Genomic DNA, 20077 nt, shown 5'->3' with positions numbered 1-20077 from the left:
CCATTTAGTGAAGAGACTATCCTTTCCCCTATTGTGTTCTCTTGGTGTTCTTGTTGAAAATAAGTAGACCATTTTATAAACTCAGGTTTATGTGTGGGCTCTCTATTCTGTTCTACTGGTCTATGTGTTTGTTTTTATGCCAGTACCATACCATTTTGATTACTATAACTATGTGATATAATTTTAAATCAGTGAGTATAATGCTTCCAACTTTGTTTTTCTTTCTCAGAATTCTTTTAGCCATTTGCGGTTTTTATGGTTCCTTACAAATCTTTTAGTTTCTTTTTAGATTTTTTTTATATTTCTATGAATAATGTCAATGGGATATTGATAGGTTGCATTGGGTAGTATTGACATTTTTTAGTGTCATTAATGCTTCCAATATGTGAACACAGGATATCTTTCCATTTAATTGTCTTCATTGAAGTTTTACAATTTTCAGTGTACAGATTTTTCATCTCCCTCATCAAATTGATTCCTAGGTATTTTTTATTCTATTACAAATGGAATTGCCCTCTTGATTTTATTTGTTAATAAATTTTAATTTATTAATTAATTTCATTTATTAAACAAAAACTATTGATTTTTGAATATTAATTTTGTATCCTGAAACTTAGCTACATTCATCTGTTAGTTCTAACAATATGATTTTCTTTTTGCAGAATCTTTGGTGTTTCTTACATATAGGATCATGTCATTTGCAGACAGAAATAATTTTACTTCTTCCCTGTCCCTTTTTTCAGTTTATCTTCTTTTATTGTTCTATTGCTCATCTCTTATTTTCTAGAGTTTAGAAGTTGTAGGTCTTTCTATCTAAGGGCCTTTAAATTCTAAGACTGTCTCTATTTCCTTTTATTTCTTCAGCTACCCACCCTAAATTAAGTGAGGGAGTTAGCTGTGTAAATATTTGGGAAGAATATTTTATAAGTAGCAAGGGGAAAGGCTTTGAGATGTGCCTAAATAAATAAATAAATAAATAGGCCAGAATGGCCAAGTGAACAGGGATTAGCGGGAGCGTGCAGAGAGGTAACAGAAAACACATCACCTAGGGCCCGATGGGTCATGGTATTGACTTTGGCCTTATTATGAGTGGGATTAAAGGCTTTGAGAGGAAGAATGACATGACCTGACCTACTGAAAAGTTGCTCTGGCTGACATGTTGAGATAAGACTGCAGGAAAGTGAGGAGAAAAGCACCAATGCCAGGAAAGAGGCCATTGCAAGAGTTCAAGTGAGAGGGGATGGGGGTTAACTTGGACAGTAATAGTAAGAATGGGAAGAGGGGATTAAATTTAGGATATATTTTGAAAATAGAGCCAAGATGATTTACTGAAGAATTGATTGATGAGTTAGTAAGAAGGGGAAGAGGGTTGAAGTTGACAGGAATGATTTTGGCTTAAGCATTTGGAAGATGCCATTAACTGACCTTGGAGAGACCAGGAATAGGAGAAGGAAACGTCTGGAGCTCAATTTGAAACATGTGAAATTAAATATGCCTATTTGATATCCAAATGGAAATGTCAAATAGGTAATTACGTATATTGGTTCAAGGTAGTTGTGTATATATAGAGTTCAAGGGAGAGGTTGGGAGTGGAGAGATAAACTTCATCTGAAATCATCAGAAATGAGATGTTTACGAAAATTAATGCCATGCTATCAATATTTTTATATTATGATAGAAATAGTTCACACCTGGCATTTGCATCTTGGGAATATTCATTTTATACTCTTTTCATATATAATGGAGTAATTGATGTAAATTTGTGATTTTAAGTTTATGTTTACAGACTTATAATGTACTGACATAAGAGAACTTTAAGTTTATTAAATTTGCAAGTTTAATTTATTAGGGGCACAGGAAGTACTAAGTAAGATTTTCTTAAATCACTTTGTACTACAATTGTACTATAGTTGAGGTACTTAAAATAGAAAACAAATATATTAACAAAACAATTACAAGTGTTCACAAAACACTTTAAATGTCTGATGTTACATAGTTAGCCATATTTACAAATGGGACCAAGTTTTAACTATATCTTTGAATCTGTAACACAGTGAACTGAATAATAATTTTAATATCCAAACCTGTGAACATTTCTTATTGTATAAATAGCTGCCATTAAGTTATTAAAATGTCGACAATTGAGATAACGTATTGTTGACACATTTTATTTTTGTCTTAGAAATGAAATAGTTGAATACTGGTAAAATATTTGCTATTATCTAGACTGGTATTTCTCTAACTTTCTTGGCCATCATCCACAATCAGAAAGATATTTTACATTGTGACACAATACATATACAAGTGCACAAACACACATGAATAAAAAGAGGTTTCACAAAAATAACATGTACCTTACTACCTGTGATTAACTTTGATAAATCTACATGTAACTATATACTAAATAGATTTCACTGCCTACTAATGGGTCATAATCTACAACTGGAAATAGCTCTGACCTAGACTAAGGCCAGCTACCATAGAATTTTGAAGCAAGTAAGTTATAATATATACATACCATGAATGCATATTTGTGTATTGCTTGTATGACAGTTTTAAACAGAAGCTTGCTGGTGAGTGTATAGCCGTGGTATACAATAGGTTCATTTTGTGCACCATCCCAGCAGTCAATTTCCAGACAACGACATCCTTTCACAAGGGCACTAGCAAAATTCAAGCGAAATAAAGTGTCATCTTTAGACCATTAAAAATATACACCATAGTGTCAAAATATTCCAAAGACTATGTGAGATTTTGTAAGAAATGCATAAATGAATCCGTAATAAAGACAAGTTTTGAGTCTCTAGAAATTCACAACATTAGAAAGGAAGAGACACACTACCTGTGTAGCACAATATTTGTCCTTTCTAGTCAAAAATTATACTCTCAATCGTTCTTCATTCTAGGCTTGATTTGCAATAAGCAAAGAAGATGCCTTCCTGCCTACTTCTAACTCAGACAATTTTGGTTACAGTGGTATCTACTGAAAACTGCAATACTGTTGAAAAGCAATAATGTCCAAAGCATTCTCAGAATAATAAAATATGTAAATAAAATGTTTTTTATTCTTTCCTTATATCAAGTTTTGAAGAAAGGAGTATATGGTGGGAAGAGAAAAAAAAAAAAGAGAGAGAGAGAGAAATCATGGCAATGTCTGCTCCTTGGAAACAGTGCCGCATAGAGGGCATGGAAGCTAGGCAGCCCGAGGGCTGGGTGACAACCTTTATCTCCTTCACCATTTTATCAAATGCCATCTCTAACTCTAATCCAAGTAAGCACTAGAGAAAATTAAGATTTATGCAAAGGAAGCCTAAACACCTGCTAATCCACATCTTTTTGACTCTATTTCACTGGGAGAAAAGCTTTTTTCTGTTTTTTTAATTTTTATAGATTTAGGGTGTACAAGTGCAATTTTGTTGAGTGGATATACTATGGAGTCTGGGCATTCAGGGTATCCACCACCCAAACAGCGTACCTTGTACCTAAACGGTCTTCTTTTATCTCACTCCCCTTCCATCCTCCCACCTTTCTGACACTAGAATATTATTATTCCACTCTTGTAGAGCTGTGTGTACCCACTGCTTAGCTCCCACTTATAAGTAAGAATGTGGGGTATTTGATTTTCCATTCTTGAGTTACTCCTCTTAGGATAATGGCCTCATAGTTAGCACCAGGAGAAAAATTTGAACTGACTGTCTCAGAATACACCAAGTTTGTAGTTTTACAAAACTGAAGAGAATTTATTTCCACTTCTGCTAATACCTAAACCTACATTTTAATTTTTCCATCTAACAAATAAATCTCAATTTCTTGGTCTAGACACAGTTCTATCTTAAGTTCATAAATCAGTTGTACCTGTTGCGTTTTAATGAATTTTCAGTGTTCTTAACTACAAGAGAGCAGTAACAAGATGCTTTACCAACACATAAGCTATAATTTGCACTGTGTCAATTGAAACTGATTGCATTCAGATTTTTCACTGACTCGTTAATAAAGAATGTACACAAATAGAGATGTCTCAAAATCTTCCTAGCCAGCACAAAACAACAGGTCATTATATGCCATCATGAAATAGTGAGGGGGTTTGCCACAAAATACCAAGAATTTACTAAAACTTATTGATTTATTTATTGAAATTGTTTTGTTGATTCATGCAAATGTATATAGCAATAAGATGATTTTTTTTCTTTCAAAGACACACATACATAGTTGTACTGAGCCAATTACATCTTTATTCCTATTTTCTGTAAGCATGGCCTAACATGAAACTAATATGTGCCAACCACAGTGCCAGCACCACCAACGTGGTGAAGTGGTTAGTCCTGTGAACTCCGAATCCCATGATTTCTATCTATTCCTCATGCTCCAAGTTCCTCAAGAGTTGGGACTGAAGTGTCAGTCTTGTATAAAATGTTTGACATACAGTTGGCTAGTAATAAACACTTATTGTGTTTACATCAGAGAAAAGGAGAACTATAAATATGTAAGAAGAAAAGTGGAAGGCAAACAGACACAACCTCCTAAAATACAATCTTGGAAAAGATAGAACTGAATCAAGACTAGAGACTAGGATCTTAGAATTCATACTCACATATTAGGAAAATGGTAAAAGAAGCTTATTTGCCATACATAGAGATATGTTTCCAATAGAAAACAAAGTTTACATTTGTTTTCCAAGAAGTGTATTAAATCAGCCTACTACCTCTAGACCCAGTGGTTCTCATCTGGGACAATTTTAAAGTCTGGAGAAATTTGGGGTTGCCACAACTTGGGATGAGAATTTATAACTGGCACTTAAGGAATAGAGGCCACGAATGCTGCTAAATATTATGCATTGCCCAGGACAAATTGTTCTCTCAAACAAATAATTTTCTGACTCAAAATGTGAAGAGTTTGCGAAACCTTGCCCTAAGTCATGACAGCCTACTGAATGGAGTGTAGTCCCCATGCTAAGCACTTAGGAGAGTAGCTGAGAAAAGATAGAACAATTATAACATTAAGTCAAGGTGCCAAATTTAAAAGGAAAAAGAAATACTATGTTCCCTTGGCAATAATACTGATGAAAGATAAAAAGAACCTGAGGAAGAAGAGTATCATGATTTTGCCCAATTATAGGCTAGTGTAAGTATTCTGAGCAGGTTACGGTAGACTAGACTAAGCAATAATGTTTGATAAGTTAGGTGTATCATTAAAGTTTTGACACTTATGATATTTTCAAACTACAATGAGTTTATTTAGAGTGTAATGCTATCTTAAGTCAAGGGGAATCTGTATCTCAACCACTTATGAGCTCAGCTGCTGCCTTATGAGTTCATAATCTACCATCACTTGGGTGGCTACAACATCTTTCCAAATCATCTTCTACCTCCACTCTTGCCCCATCAGTCTTTTCTCCACAGTAAAAAGTAAATCAGGGCGGCACCTGTGGCTCAGTGAGAAGGGTGCCGGCCCCATATACCGAGGGTGGTGGGTTCAAACCCAGCCCCGGCCAAACTGCAACCAAAAAATAGCCGGGCACTGTGGCGAGCGCCTGTAGTCCCAGCTGCTCGGGAGGCTAAGGCAAGAGAATCGCCTAAGCCCAAGAGGTAGAGGTTGCTATGAGTCCTGTGACGTCATGGCATTCTACCAAGGGCAGTAAAGTGAGACTCTGTCTCTACAAAAAAAAAAAAAAAAAAAAGTAAATCAATTTCTGACACTCTTAAAGAAAATCCCTCCAGTAGCTCACCATTGCATCTGGAATAAAATTTATTCTCCTTCCTATGATCTAGAAGACCCTCATAAATTGACCCTGTCTACCTTCTCAAACTCTTCTCCCTTCATTCAACATTTTCCTGTTTCCAGCCACATTTGCTATCTTATATAGAGAAGATGCCACTTACCATGTCTTCTGTTTTACGTGGCATTGCTAGTGGAGCTTTCTAAGGCTTCCTGTCTTATCATCACTCAGGACGCAACTATCTCACCTTTTGAGAAGCCTTTCCTGACCACCTTACCTTAAGTAACACCCTCAACCCCATAGTTACTTTTTATTACATTATACCCTAGTTTGTCTTCTCCATATGACTCATCAGTCCCTGAATATATTTAGCTACATGGATATCATCTATCTACTTGTATGCAGCTTTGAAAAATGTTGTTCATAACTATATCTCAGCTGACCAGCAAAACTGAATCCCAGTGATACATTATAAGATGCAAAATTGGAAATGCAACATGGATTACTTTTAATCTATATAAATTATTAAATATATGAATCTATAAAAATCATTACCACTAAGTGCCAAATTACACAATTTACCTTATCTATGTGTTGTGTTTTGATGTCTGGGATTTAATTTTAACCATATTTATTAAAATCTAAGATGTTATGATTAGCTAAATAAAATCTTCTGTATTAAGAAATATCCAAGTCATTCAGCAAACTTCAGGGGGCCACAACCATGGACAGGAGGTCAGCAAGTAGGATTGATGGGAAATATGTGATGCTAATGCACGTAATAAGTTATGTTGCCATTTCATCCAAATGTCGGATCTTCAAAATATGTACAAATAAAAATTCCTCTTCTCTGTGAATTTGCGGAACACACATAGCCTGATTTTTACTGAGGGAGACATTACCAGGAGCTTCCAAGTGTTTTAAAAGGTAATAGATTTAAAAATAAAAATAAATACCTCACATATCCCCAGAGGTCACTTGGTCCCACTAATTGGTCAGATACCAAATATGTGTTATGTGAAGTTGAAATAAAGTAATCATTTAACGGATGAGTCATATCTTGATAAACTTTTTTACATTCCGGTTTAAAGAGTACACATTCAGATGAATCCATGTATCTTGTAAAACCTTCTAATGACATCTGGCGTGCTTTCCTAACTATAAAAAAAAAAAAAAAGTTAAAAGGATGCAGAAATACCATTAGCAAGATAAAAATTACATCTTACTTGTCAACTTATTTAGTAGTAGAACATCTTTCTAAAATATCCATTTAGGATTAATATTAATACTACTGTTAATTTTTCTTTGAAAACAATTTTTTTCAGTGAATACCCTTAGTTTTTCCATATCAACATTCAAGTAAAAAGTGCATTACTTAATTGTCTCTTTTTGAATATATATCAAAAAAGACATATAGGAATAGTACATATATTATAGTCCAATAAACTCCCACAAGCTATACATCTGTATCACCAGCACACAGATCAGAGACAAAATGTTAGAGCTTCCTACTAACTTTGCAATCACTCATCTCACCCAAGGGCACTCACTGGTCTGGCTTCTGAAAACATAGATAAGTTTGCCCCAGTTTTTGTGCTTTATATGAATGGACTTATATAGTACGTATTTTTTGTTCTTGATTTTTCTTACTCAACATATATTTCCAAGATTTATTCCTGTGGTTACATATAGTTATACATTGTTCAGTCCCTTTGCTATACTATTCCATTGTATAAATATGCCACACTTAATTAATTCAGTATGAGCAATGAGGATATTATAAGTAGTGCCGCTATAAACAACATGTCTCCTAGTGCAAATATGTATCCATTTCTGTTCAATGCATGCCTAGGAATAGAATATGATCTTTAGTAACTTATCTCTGAATGTTTTTACTCATTATAATAATATCCTACCCCTACTATTTATTAGCTCTATACATGTTAGTTGCTGTTGATAATTCATTTGGTTATAAAGAAAAGCTAAAATGAATACTCATTTTAGGCTAGAATGTGATTTTTGGCAAATAATTTTATTTCTAGGAATTTATCCTACATAAGTAGAGACTCAGACAAAGACTAATATGCAAGAATGCTTACCTTAGCATTACTTATAAAAGCAAAAAAAAAATTAGACAGGAATATCACCACTTTAATATCAAATGAAAGCTCAAAATATAATCCTAAGCAGCCATTAAGAATAACGTACCATAAAAAATACATAGTGATTTAAGTAAATGTTTATGACATCATAAGAGTGAAAAAGCCAGTATTTGAGTTTTGAAAAAAAAAGGTAAAAGAAAATAAATAAAAAGGTTTACATGTAAACTCTATATTTTAAAGCCAGGTAAATTTAGGAAGATGGGAGGGTATCGAGCAAAAGAATCATTTATTGTAACAGTAATGATTTATATACATTTATTCTTTTTCCTTGTGGAATTAATGTTGATTGGCTTAGCCCTTTTGAACTACTGAATACTGAGTAATTATCTTTGGTAAAAGAATAGAAGACAACTTATTTTGTGCCCCTAAAAACTACTAGCTTGAAATGAGGATTAATCACATAGATTTTTAAAAACTTCATTTGGCACATGTCACATACTAATGAGGGATGAGATTGAGGACCTGTAAGACCATTATTCAAATTGGCCTTACTAAGACTCTAAAATGATCAATAATCAGTAAATGAAATACAAGGTCTTGGCTGTGTATGAGAGTATCTGAGGCAGGTAAAAGTTTGAAAGAGAAATGGATGAACTGTATAATTATTGTAGTTAAAATACAAGCACAGGCTCAGCGCCCATACCTCAGTGATTAGGGAGCCCGCCACAAACACTGGGGCTGGCAGGTGCAAACTTGGTCCGGCTCTGCTAAACAACAATGACAACTACAACAAAAAAATAGCTGAGCATTGTGGCGGGCACCTGTAGTCGCTGCTACTTGGAAGACTGAGGCAACAGAATTGCTTATGCCCAAGAGTTTAAGGTTGCTGTAGGCTGTGATGCCATGGCACTACCGAGGGTGACATAGTGAAACTCTGTCTCAAAAAAAAATGCAAGCACAATTCCAAGATGTGATCACTGCCACTGTCCCAATATCCCATTGTATCTTTTAACTGACCACCTGAAATCTCAACAGGGCCAAAATAACTTTTTTTTTTTTTTTTTCCGGTAAAACTCACTAGATCTGTGCTACTCAAAGTGCTCATCTGTAAACTAGTTGTTTCCAGTCGGCAATAACATAAAGAGCTTGAGACAAAGTGTGAATCAATTCACTTCTTCCCTATATAAAGTCAGATAAAGTCCAGCTACCAAAAAAGAGTCAGCTGAACTTGTCAGGTGTGCTTTGTAATATAGTCATTTAGCATCCTTGTGCATGCTCTTTATCTTGATGCAAACTTAACAAAAGTTTGATAGTGCTCAGACCAAACTGTTACAGCGCTGCACCGAGTCACACTATCAATTGCTTAAAAGCACTCCAAAATCTTTGGGTGGCACTGTGATCATGAAGCCAAAATCTAAATTACGGCTTAGAAGACCCTACACAATTAGATCTCTTGTTATCTCTCCAAACCCATCTCCTCATTCTCCAATCGCTAAGCATACTGCTGTCCTGTTCTTTGACTTCTCCAGTTCATGACCATTGCTTCTCTTAGACATTTCTCCCACTTTTGTCTTGTTCTTTCTTTTTAGTTAAGTCTCGGCTCAAAGGTCACACCCTTAGAGAGAATTCTCCTAAACACCCACACTGAACTAGACCTCTGGTGTCATTTATTCTCTATCTCCTTTCAAGCTTTTCTTCCACAGCACTTCATGGTCTCTGAAATTATCCCTTAACATGCTTAATTAATTACTGTCAATTTCCCTTGACCCCAATGGGGAATACAGGGTCTAGTTGCCCATTCTCCACCGTATCTGGAGCACCTAGAGCCATAGTTGGTTGCTACACCTGAGTATTTTAATAAATTATGAATGTGTGGGCCAGGTAAGGTAGCTCACACCTATCGTCCCAGCATTTTGGGAGGCCAAAGTAGGTGGATTGATTGAGCTCAGGAACTCAAAATAAGCCTGACCCCCTTCTCTACTAAAAATAGAAAATTAGCTGAGCATGCTGGCAAACGCCTGTAGTCCCAGCCCTTCAGGAGGCTAAGGCAGGAGGATCACTTGAGCCCAAGAGTTTGAGCTTGCTGTGAGCTATGAAGCCATGGCACTCTATCCAGGGTGACAGAATAAGACTCTGTCTCAAAAAATAAAAAAAAGTTATGAATGTGTGATTCAATGAAGGAAGAGTTTGGTTTTGTCGGAACCTATATTATGATACGTTAAACACTGTCACCCCAAACCAACTCTCAAAGGTAGAGCTTAGGCTTCCATACCTCCCTTGCTAGATGAATGTTTTCAGCTGCTCTATCAGTTAATTTCCATGGGGTTAACAATGGTTTTTGTTCCCTTATCTGAATATTTTTGTAAACCATGTCTTTATTTTATTTTACAATAAGCATAATTTTAAAATTGGAAAGGTTTTGCCCTTTGAAAGATGAGACAAAGATCACAAATTACATGACAGATCATTAGCCTATCTGGTCATTTGTTTTAAACAAAATGACTTTGGGTTCAAAAATGAAGGAAAAGCAAAATACTTTAAACATTTAATAAAATATTGTAGAAAATTATAGACAGTTATATTTATAAACAGAAAGTAGTAATTTTGTCTTCCTCAGTATTTTTTCCAATTAGTTTCCATATATATTTCCAATAACAAAATGCTTAAAAATGGAAGACTGCCTATAAATGTGTTTTTATCCCCTTATTCACGATATCATCATACTTTCTTCTGATAGGCTACAGGTACCAGAATCCTTGCCTTACTTTCACAACTAAACTCATCTCTGAACTCTTGAGAGACACATGGAAACAGTTAAAAGAAAGGAACTGAACAAAGTGGTAGGAAAGAATGCCATGGTTACACAGTATAGCTTTCTAAGAGGCATATACATGTTCTATAAAATATATTTTCTAGAAGAAATTTGACCCATCCAAAAATTTGAATTTGATAACTATAAATTAGTTATAAAAACGCTTTGCCTATAAATACTCTGATAAAACTTTGAAATGCAAACATACCTTCTTCAATGGGCTCAAATTTCTGAATGATCTCAGCAGCAATAGTTTTACTCATCTCAATTATGTATTGTTCTTGTGTCAGAAATTGAACCAGATTACTTTCCAAGAGAATTTTCCGGTTTTCAGAATATGCGTTGAAAATCTCAACAATTTCTTCTCTGTGTGCAATAGTTCGATAAACTGCTCTGAATTCTTCTATGGTGATTCTTCCTTGTTTCAGCCTATCATTATCCTACTAAAAAAAAATGACTGGTGGGCTCACATTATTAGTATAAAAAGTACACAGAGTGAATGTTAGGATAGAGAGAGAGAGAGCGTGCACAATTTATACTTGAAAGATGAAACTTATATTGAATTCTTACTAATGGTAAAACATGAGTAACTACATGAAGGTCTGCCAATGTTGGAAGAGGGTTAATGGATCGTTACCTCTTAAAACCCAGTATGACAGGGGAGGAGAGGTATGGGAAAAGATGAGGATTCTAGGTTGTCTCTCAATTTCACATTTCACTTTGGTATTCCACTCTATTTCAGTACCTTCTTAAAACCACACCAGGCCATGTGTAAACTCATACCACCAAAGTGTAGCGTGGACCATATATGTCGAAGTGAATCAAGGCATTCAAGATCATGTAAACTGCAGAAGCTGTACTGGTTATGTAATATCTTGAACAAGCAAAGCCTTAATAATCTTTGAAGGGTTTGGGGCATGCACAAACCATAAGAAAGAGGGTTCTAGCAAGAAAGAGGGCATTCACATGGCTGTCATAGAAAGTTCATGTTTGAACTTTTTATGAGATAAAAGACAAGAAAGTAGTCTGCATCCAGTTATTAAAAGTCACAGAACTACTGTGAAGTTCCGAATAGGAAAATGATGAGCAAAAGTAGCAGCTTAGAAGTGGAGAAGTGCAAGTGAGAAGCACAGAAGATGCGGTTCAGGTGGGAGGTGGTGACGGGCGCTGACGGACAGATGAGGGAGAGAGTGCAGGAGTCCCTCGGGTGGGGGAGAGTCAGGAAAACTAGTATAATGATGGTGTCACTAACAAACAGAAGAACGGCAGAATAGGAAGATCAGCTTAGGAGACATCATTTTTTAAAAAAAGACTTTTTTCCCCTTATATCTTAAATCCTGTTACATTTTAAATAGCTTGAATACAAGAAACACGCTGAAGTGGAATTGCATTGTAGTGGAAAGCTGATAGCGTTTGTAGACAGACTTTGGACATTTAAACTAAGCATTTTGAGCTTTACATTGTTCATCTGAAAATGGGGGTAGTAGGACCCCCTATGTCATCAGGCTGCTGTGAAGACTAAAGTTAGACAATTAGTGGTAATTCTAGATGGCCATGTATTGTGTATTCTCTGTGTCTGCTTCCCTCACATCAACCAGCCAAGTGTTTCATCTTGTGACAATTTTGTCTATCCAGTATACACATCATGGGACACATAGGATATAACAAATGTTCTAGAAATGACCTCCGCACATCATTAGGAAAAGTTCAGTGGTGGCTGCCACAGAGTTTGATATGAAGCAGTCTTAGTTGGGAGCCAAATACAAAGAGCACCAGGTCAGATCAGTTTAAAGAGGATGACTAAACCGTACGTATGGAGTAAATGGGAGAACTGGGCTAGAATAAAGTGACAAGTGGAAAAACAGGAGGGAGATTAGCCTTGGGAGAAAATCTGGGGTCGATGGTTGTGAAATCAGATTTGGGTCTCCAGAGCTCATTAAATAATGATAGCACCTTAAAAAATATATAATCTTAAAGGAATTCATACAGATTTCAATTATCTTAGTAACATAATTTAACTTACCACTTCTAAATTCTGGATTTTGAAGTTCATGGAAGTAGATATTACATAATTAAAATACTTTTATTACAGCCCCATTCCAGTCCTAATTTGTCATGCGATCTCAAGCAAGTCAATAAAAATCAAAAAATGCCTGTAATTCCTGAAAATTTTTCTTACATCAAGTCATATAAATAAAAAAATGATGGTCCTCCTAAATAACAGCATAAAATAAAATATATATTATTCACCGAGTAATGAAAGTTTTATTACTTTCTAGCAGGGTACAGCTTGGTCATCTGAAATGTCCTCTGATCATTTGTTTTGTCTTGTGTTTTCCTAAAACATCAAAGTTGTCATGTGATAGTAAAAAGAACTGGAGATTTAAAATCCAGATGAAATTCCACAAATCACAATAATTGCTATGACTGATCAAAATCAAAGAAGAATTGGGGGTCAAAATTAGTCAAATTACCAAAAAATAAAAACCACACAAGATAATAAGAGTTTTACCACTGAAGATGGTAAGATTTAGTATTTGTAGGCAGAGAAAAGAAAAGGGAAAACGACAAGGAGTAATTAATAAAGAAGAAGAAAACTAAGGCCTGGGGAATAGAGCCATAATCTGGGGAAACTGGAAGAAGAAAAGCAATGTGCAATAAAGATGCCAAGATAACGCCGGAAAGGCTATGTTAACCACTGTGACAAAAATGTGTCAAATGGTTTATAAAGTGCGTGTATGATGCCCCATAATCATATCATTGTATACAGTTATGATTTAATAAAAAAAAAAAAAAAAAAGATGCCAACCTGAGCATGGCGACAGGGGATAGCAGCTGAAACTGACAGAGTACCAACATATTAGAATTTCCTAGGAGAGGAAACCGAAGCTCTGAAACGTTATATAAACCGTCCCCAGTCTGACAGGTCTGGTAGACTAGGATTTGAACTAATTCCAAACCCACACAGAAGAGCAATGGGAAGAAAGAAAGTGAACACACCATTACACAGCTAACAGTAGAAGCAGAAATAAACTCTGTAACATACAAATCTGATTATTTCAACTCCCGCAAGACGAGATACCCTTGTCTTCAAGACAAGCTCCCAACTATATTGTGTAGCATCCAAGGCCCTCCGAGGGGTCACTGATGGTTCCTGCTCTTGTCCTGTCCCTCCCGTGGCCTTGTACTTCAGGTGCTCTGACGCCAGTGCATCTCTTGCTGTGGTGCAGGCTATTCTTCCTGTCTGGAATGCCCTTCTTTTCCTTTTTGATTTACTAATTTCCACTAATCCTTTAAAAAGTGTCATCTCCCTTAGAAGTAAGAAAGGTTCTGTATGTCCCTGTGTGTCTCCTCCCTGGGCTGTTCTCTGGGTTCTCACAATAAGTCTTTGCACCTTCTTATCTCACAGGGTTGATTAACCCAAGAATGAAAGTTTTTTTTCTATATTTCTTCTAGAATTGCCTCAGACAGAAAAGATGTCATTTATTCTCTAAAAGAGTGCTTGACTGAGGGATTTGTCTATCACCCAAACAATTTCATGAATATGATGAAACATATGCATTTAAGTAATTAGATAAAGGAATTAAATAGCTTAGTCTTAGGGAGAATAAGAAAACAGATTTAAAAGTATATATTACAGAAAATATTCAAAATCTCAGGCCCCACCTCAGGGTACACTATCACTATCACGTTTAACATGTTACACACTTAAATCACATAAAAGTACAACATAAAATAAGAGTAATAAATCCGGGCAGCGCCTGTGGCTCAGTCAGTAGGGCGCCGGCCCCATATACCGAGGGTGGCAGGTTCAAACCCGGCCCCGGTTGAACTGCAAACCAAAAAAAAATAGCTGGGCGTTGTGGCGGGCGCCTGTAGTCCCAGCTACTCGGGAGGCTGAGGCAAGAGAATAACTTAAGCCCAGGAGTTGGAGGTTGCTGTGAGCTGTGTGATGCCATGGCACTCTACCAAGGGTGATAAAGTGAGACTCTGTCTCTACAAAAAAAAAAAAAAAAAAAGAGTAATAAATCCATTTTTTCCTATTTTAAATATTTCTTAAGGGAGTTATTCTTTCAAAGCATTACAAACAACTCATTCAATGTCTATGTATAATGTCGAAATACACTTTTATATTTTACGACCATGAACCCCATGTAGGCAAATAGTTTATTATTCCTTTTATTCCTAATACCTAGTACTGAACCTACCCCAACATCTTAATGATGATATATTTAAATGAATGGTTAAATAAATAAGGATAAAGTAAAATAATAACTCCACTGATAGCCATTCTGATAATATACTTTCAGAAAATAGAATAAGGCTTTTCATGCTGTTACCATTTTTCATTGCTCAGCTTGCTAGTAAAAATATGAAATGTCGTTTAAAATAAATGATGTCATGAAAAAGGTAATTTATCAAAACACAGAATTTACCTTTACCATAAGAGGTAGCGATAGCCTTTTAAAATTTCTTGTCTCTGAAATTATATGCTAAAAGTAAAGCATTCAAAATTTCTTACAGGAAATGATATGGTGCTAGTTGAAACTGTTTGGCAATTTTGTCTTCTCTCTTTCCTTCTTCCCTTTCTTCCTAACTGAACATATGAGTCAGATACTACCCTGGGTAATAAGGATGCAAAGGGGACACGTTGTCAGTAACCTCTGGAAACATCTAAAAAAGGAGACCAGGCATGAAAGTGTTAGCGGTGCCACAATTTCAACTCTGTGGACAAGAGACACAATAAAGTTCGACAATTCTTTCTGGAAGGTCAAAAGGCAGTCTTTATAGAAAAAGCAATCATATAGCTGAATCTTCCAAGATGAGAAGGAATGTGTTGGCCGGAAAATGAGGAGGAAAGGGGTTCATCGAGCTGTTGTGACCAGAGTAAATGGATGCACAGAGATAAGGAAAAGAAGAACGTCATCAGAGAGGAGCTTCCGAGTGAAGCTTCGGTAAGTGGCAAGGCTGGAGGTGCACCTGGTCCTGGGGGGCTCTGTAAGTCAGGCTGAGTGACCTGGACTTTGCTCAGAAACAATGAGGAGTTACTGACAAGTTTTACGGAGAGAAATCACATAGATTCTTCTTTTAGAAGATAGCCTTGGCAGCTCCATAGAAGGTAGATGTTGGGATTATAAACCAAGAAACCAGTCTGTAGGGCTTTTCCAACTTTGATGTATGCATGAGTCAGCCAGGGACTTGAAATGCAGCCAGCATCAGTATGCCCGGGTTTGCATTTCTAACAGGCTCCTGAGGGCCCCAAACATTCCGGCCTGAGAGCCATACTTTAAGTAGAAAGTAGTTCTGGAGCAATTGATTTAGTGTAGCAAGATTATAGACCCAGAAGATTTAAAAATTGACATGGAAATAAGGTAAGAGAAGGAGTCTGGGAATTGCTCCAATTTCTATCTTGGATAACCGAGAGAATGGTGTTGCTGTCACCAAGAAAAGAAATAGAGGAGGACAGACTGTTTGGGGGGAAAAGATAAGCTTCATTTTAAACATATTAAATTTGAAGTATCTCTGGGGCATCCCAACAGGGTCAGCCAGTAGGCAATTGGTTGAAGGGTAGGGATAGAGGAAAGTGATGTGTTAAAGAAAGCACAATAAGAATTTAAGCATTCCATATTGTATATCAAATCATCACATTGTACCTCATAAACGTATACAATTATGAGCAAGACTAAGACCTGGTGGCAAGCGCCTGTGGCTACAACTGAGGCAGGACGAATGCTTGAGCCCAGGAGTTTGAGGCTGCAGTCAGCTACAATATCACCACTATACCCTAGGCTGTGCTACCCTGTCTCCAAAAAAAGGAAATCTAATTTTGTGTTCTACCATTCAAGTTTCCCATCATCTGGCTGTAACTCTACTTCTTACCACTTCCCTTCATGCAGCCTGTACTCCAGTCATGATTACATTTAATCTCCAAGCACTCCTTGCACGTACTCCACACATACTGCTTCTTTAAGGTCCAGCAAGAATGCCACCTCCATATGGCATCTTCTATAAAAGCCCAAATTTAAATACAATTTCTTTCTTCTCAGATTCCCTGTTAGTATTACCCACGAGATTTATTCTAACCTACTTATAAAATAGTAATTTCTGCATTCCTTTTGCTCTCTATAAGACAGGGATAACAGTTCATTCATTTTTTTACAATCTACAGTTTCCTGCAGTGTCATGCACGTGCTATAGATTTAGTAGTGATTGTTAATTGCTCAGACAACGATCAAAAGTGTAATCTAAGACTTGCTATTGTATTGAAATGTCATGTAATATTTCCTACAAAACATTTTAAATGCTATAAATTAAAGACTATTGCATAAGAGTGCTAAAGATTCTTTTTTTAGTAAAGGAATTAAAAAGACTTGGGGAATTGATGCTTAAGCCATGAATCAATAATTAATCTTACAGAAAAAAGTTCAGAGTATATTGCCAAGATCATAAAGTTATATGTTCTTTACTCAATTTATAATAAAAAGTCACCTTGTATGAAAATAAATTTCATGTCAGAATTTATGTCGCCTCTTTAGGAAATGAGTAAAAGTAACTCAATTTTGTATGTTTTTTTAAACAGTCATAACCAACATATTAAATAGCTTCAACATATATTTATTGAGTGCCTACTTTTTGCCATACCCGATACTCTAAGCATTCTGATACTTACTTAGTATTCTGAACAATCCTGCAAGAGAACTGCGTTAGTATCCCCCATTCCACAGATTAAACAATCTGCTCAGGGAGATGTTTTAACTTGCCAGTTATTACATGGCTAAGGTCTACAAGAGCCAGGCTCTGAGACACTGTCAGACTTTGGTCACAAAGAAAGATTTTCTAGGACTCATTTTATTTACTCTGTTAAAAGATGCACCAGAAAAGTGTTGGAAAGATTAGCAAAAAGAAGCTTAATCTTCAACTATCGACAAAATTCAGTTAGCCAATCCTTCCCTAAGCATTCTATTTAATTGACATTTTAATGCCAGCTTGGGCAATTTAGCCTAAGGCAACAAAGTAAGCTATAAGAAGGCTGAGAACGGTTTTAACAGATAAGAATAGTTTATCATGATCATTAGTCTTGTTTATATATAATTTGTGCTTCTAAAGTTCTTGAGGTCATTTTAAAGAGGTTTTTGAGGTAAGGATTCTAAGAAAACTCTGCCCCTCTAATTTTTATAATTAACATTGTTTTCTTAGTCACTCCAAAAAGATGTCTCTAAACAATAGACCCTGAGGCCTGCCCATGTCCAAATAATCACAATTTTCAACTGGCAAGCTATTTCTGTAATTTTATACTATTGAGTAGTCTATATAATGTTTTTGAATATGGCATGTGTTTTACTCAATTCCACTTCAAACACATATATCTATCCTGAAGATATTAATTCTTTCAAAGGAACCGGATGATCTGTGAATAATTTTCATCATATTTTATACTGGATACAGATTTTAATATATTATTACCTCTATATTGTGTTGAACATGAATTTTATTAAATCGGGGAGCACATAACCATTTCTTCTTTTGGAAACCACTGTTGAGAAGCAAATCCTACATGCAAAGATCTTTTACAAAAACTTGTGTTTTTCAAATGTGGTATTAGCTACGAATTGACTAAAATTCCGATGGCTATGGCAGCGCATAACTACTTGGATTCAGAGAAACAACTCTGAAACTTTTGTCTTTCACTGTGGCAGTCTCCTGAGAAGGAGAGCTTCTCTTTCTTGATTTGTAAACTTTAGGGCTAAATTTTATTGAGAGAAGCAGTTGTTAGAAGACAATTCTCCATGGGTCTCATGTTTCCACACATTTTTTGAGCAGAGGTATTGACCACTTTTCTTTGGGACTAGCTTTTCAAGGATGTTTATGTAGTGGACAGCTTTGGTAAAGATAGTGTCTCCTTCCAGAGAAACAAGTAGTTTTTGTTTACTATCCACCTTAATAATGATTATGATTTCTCCAGGGCAAAGATCAGACAGGCTTACAGCCCATCGTAAAAGATCTGTATTCCTTAACCTTGAAGTTCCTTCTCCTGTAATGCAACCTAACGTGTGCGACTCCTTTATATCACACTTTAGGAATCGGGGCTTAGAGACATAACATCAAAATGCTAAAACTCTGGCAACTGTTATTTTTGTGAGTAATAAGCTGTTATTTTTCTCTGACCCACAAACCTGCCCCTGCCAACATCCACGAAGCTGTGTCAGACTAACTTGCTAGCGTGCAAGGATAGTGAAATGTCAGACCCTTCCCAGTTTGTGTTAACAATTGCAACTTAACACAGATTGTGTTATCTGGATGCTCACTTTCAAAAACCAAAATCATGTGCAAGATTTCTATGTTCCTAACGATCTGGATTGGCCAGACTAGCATTCTTGGCTGATCCTCCAAGAAATTTGCTATCCTTCCACTATAAAACTCAGCCCAAACACTAGCTTCTCTTCACAATCCTGCCTGCCTCCATCATCTAGTGACAGAATTGAGCCAAATTTCTATCCTGCTAGTTTTTCTATAAACAAAGAGAGTTGGAGGTGTGGGTTTCCTTTTCAGGGTGAGTAAGCTAAAACATTTCTTTAGATTACACATTTCTTCTTAGTCTTTTCTCACTGGAGTGGGGAACCTGTCACCTAAGGCCACACATGACCTTCCAGATCCCCAAGTGTGGCCCCTATACCCAAACCAAACTTCAAAGAACAAATTCCTGTATTAAAAGGATTTATTAAAATTTGGATTCAGTGAAAAAGGCCATACTCAAGGATACAGAAGGCCACAGGTGGCCCTAAGGGCACAGGTTCCCTCTCCCTTTCTGCCCTCTTGATTATGTGTGTGTGTCTGAGTGCCTTCAACACAAAGTCTACTCTCTCAGCAAATGTTAATTATGCAGCATAGTGTTATTTCCTACGTGCACTATGCTATACAGCAGCTCTCCGGGACTTATGCTTATTGTGTGACAGAAACTATACCTACTGACTAATACTCCCTTATTTCTACCTCCCCCCAATCCCCTGCAACAATTATTCTGCTCTCTGCTTTGAGAAGTTTGACTATTTCACATTCCTCACATAAGTGGTGTTATGCAGTATTTGTCCTTCGGTGTCTGGATTATGTCACTTAATGTCCTCTAGGCTTATCCACATTGTTCCAAATGGAAAGATGGTTTTTCTTTTTTAGGATGAATAATATTCCATCATGTGTATATACCACATTTTCTTCATTCTTCCTCCAGGAACACATAGGTTCTTTCCATATCTTGGCCATTATAAACAATGCAGAAATGAACATGGAAATGAAGAAATCTCTTGATTTCAATTCCTTTGGGTATGTACCCAGAACCAGCCTTACTGGATCATATGGTAGTTTAATTTTTAACTTTTTTTTTTTTTTTTTTGCAGTTTTTGGCTGGGGCCAGATTTGAACCCGCCACCTCTGGTATATGGGGCCAGTGCC

At 36.2% G+C, this 20077-nt stretch overlaps 1 protein-coding gene across 1 annotated transcript in view; it reads right to left on the bottom strand.

Annotated features, from left to right (window-relative positions):
• Nucleotides 1-10908, bottom strand: part of PLCZ1 (phospholipase C zeta 1) — a 34754-nt gene extending 23846 nt beyond the window's left edge. Inside the window, exons 1-3 of the mRNA XM_053556150.1 lie at nt 10839-10908; nt 6673-6874; nt 2519-2663 (exon numbers count right to left, since the gene is read on the bottom strand). Coding sequence (XP_053412125.1) covers nt 2519-2663; nt 6673-6874; nt 10839-10893 — 402 coding nt within the window. The 5' untranslated portion in view covers nt 10894-10908. The remainder of the gene's footprint in view (nt 1-2518; nt 2664-6672; nt 6875-10838) is intronic.
• Nucleotides 10909-20077: the final 9169 nt, after the last annotated feature.

Source organism: Nycticebus coucang, chromosome 12, assembly GCF_027406575.1.
Source record: "Nycticebus coucang isolate mNycCou1 chromosome 12, mNycCou1.pri, whole genome shotgun sequence".
Taxonomy (NCBI): domain Eukaryota; kingdom Metazoa; phylum Chordata; class Mammalia; order Primates; family Lorisidae; genus Nycticebus; species Nycticebus coucang.
This window is presented reverse-complemented; position numbering and strand designations above follow the sequence as displayed.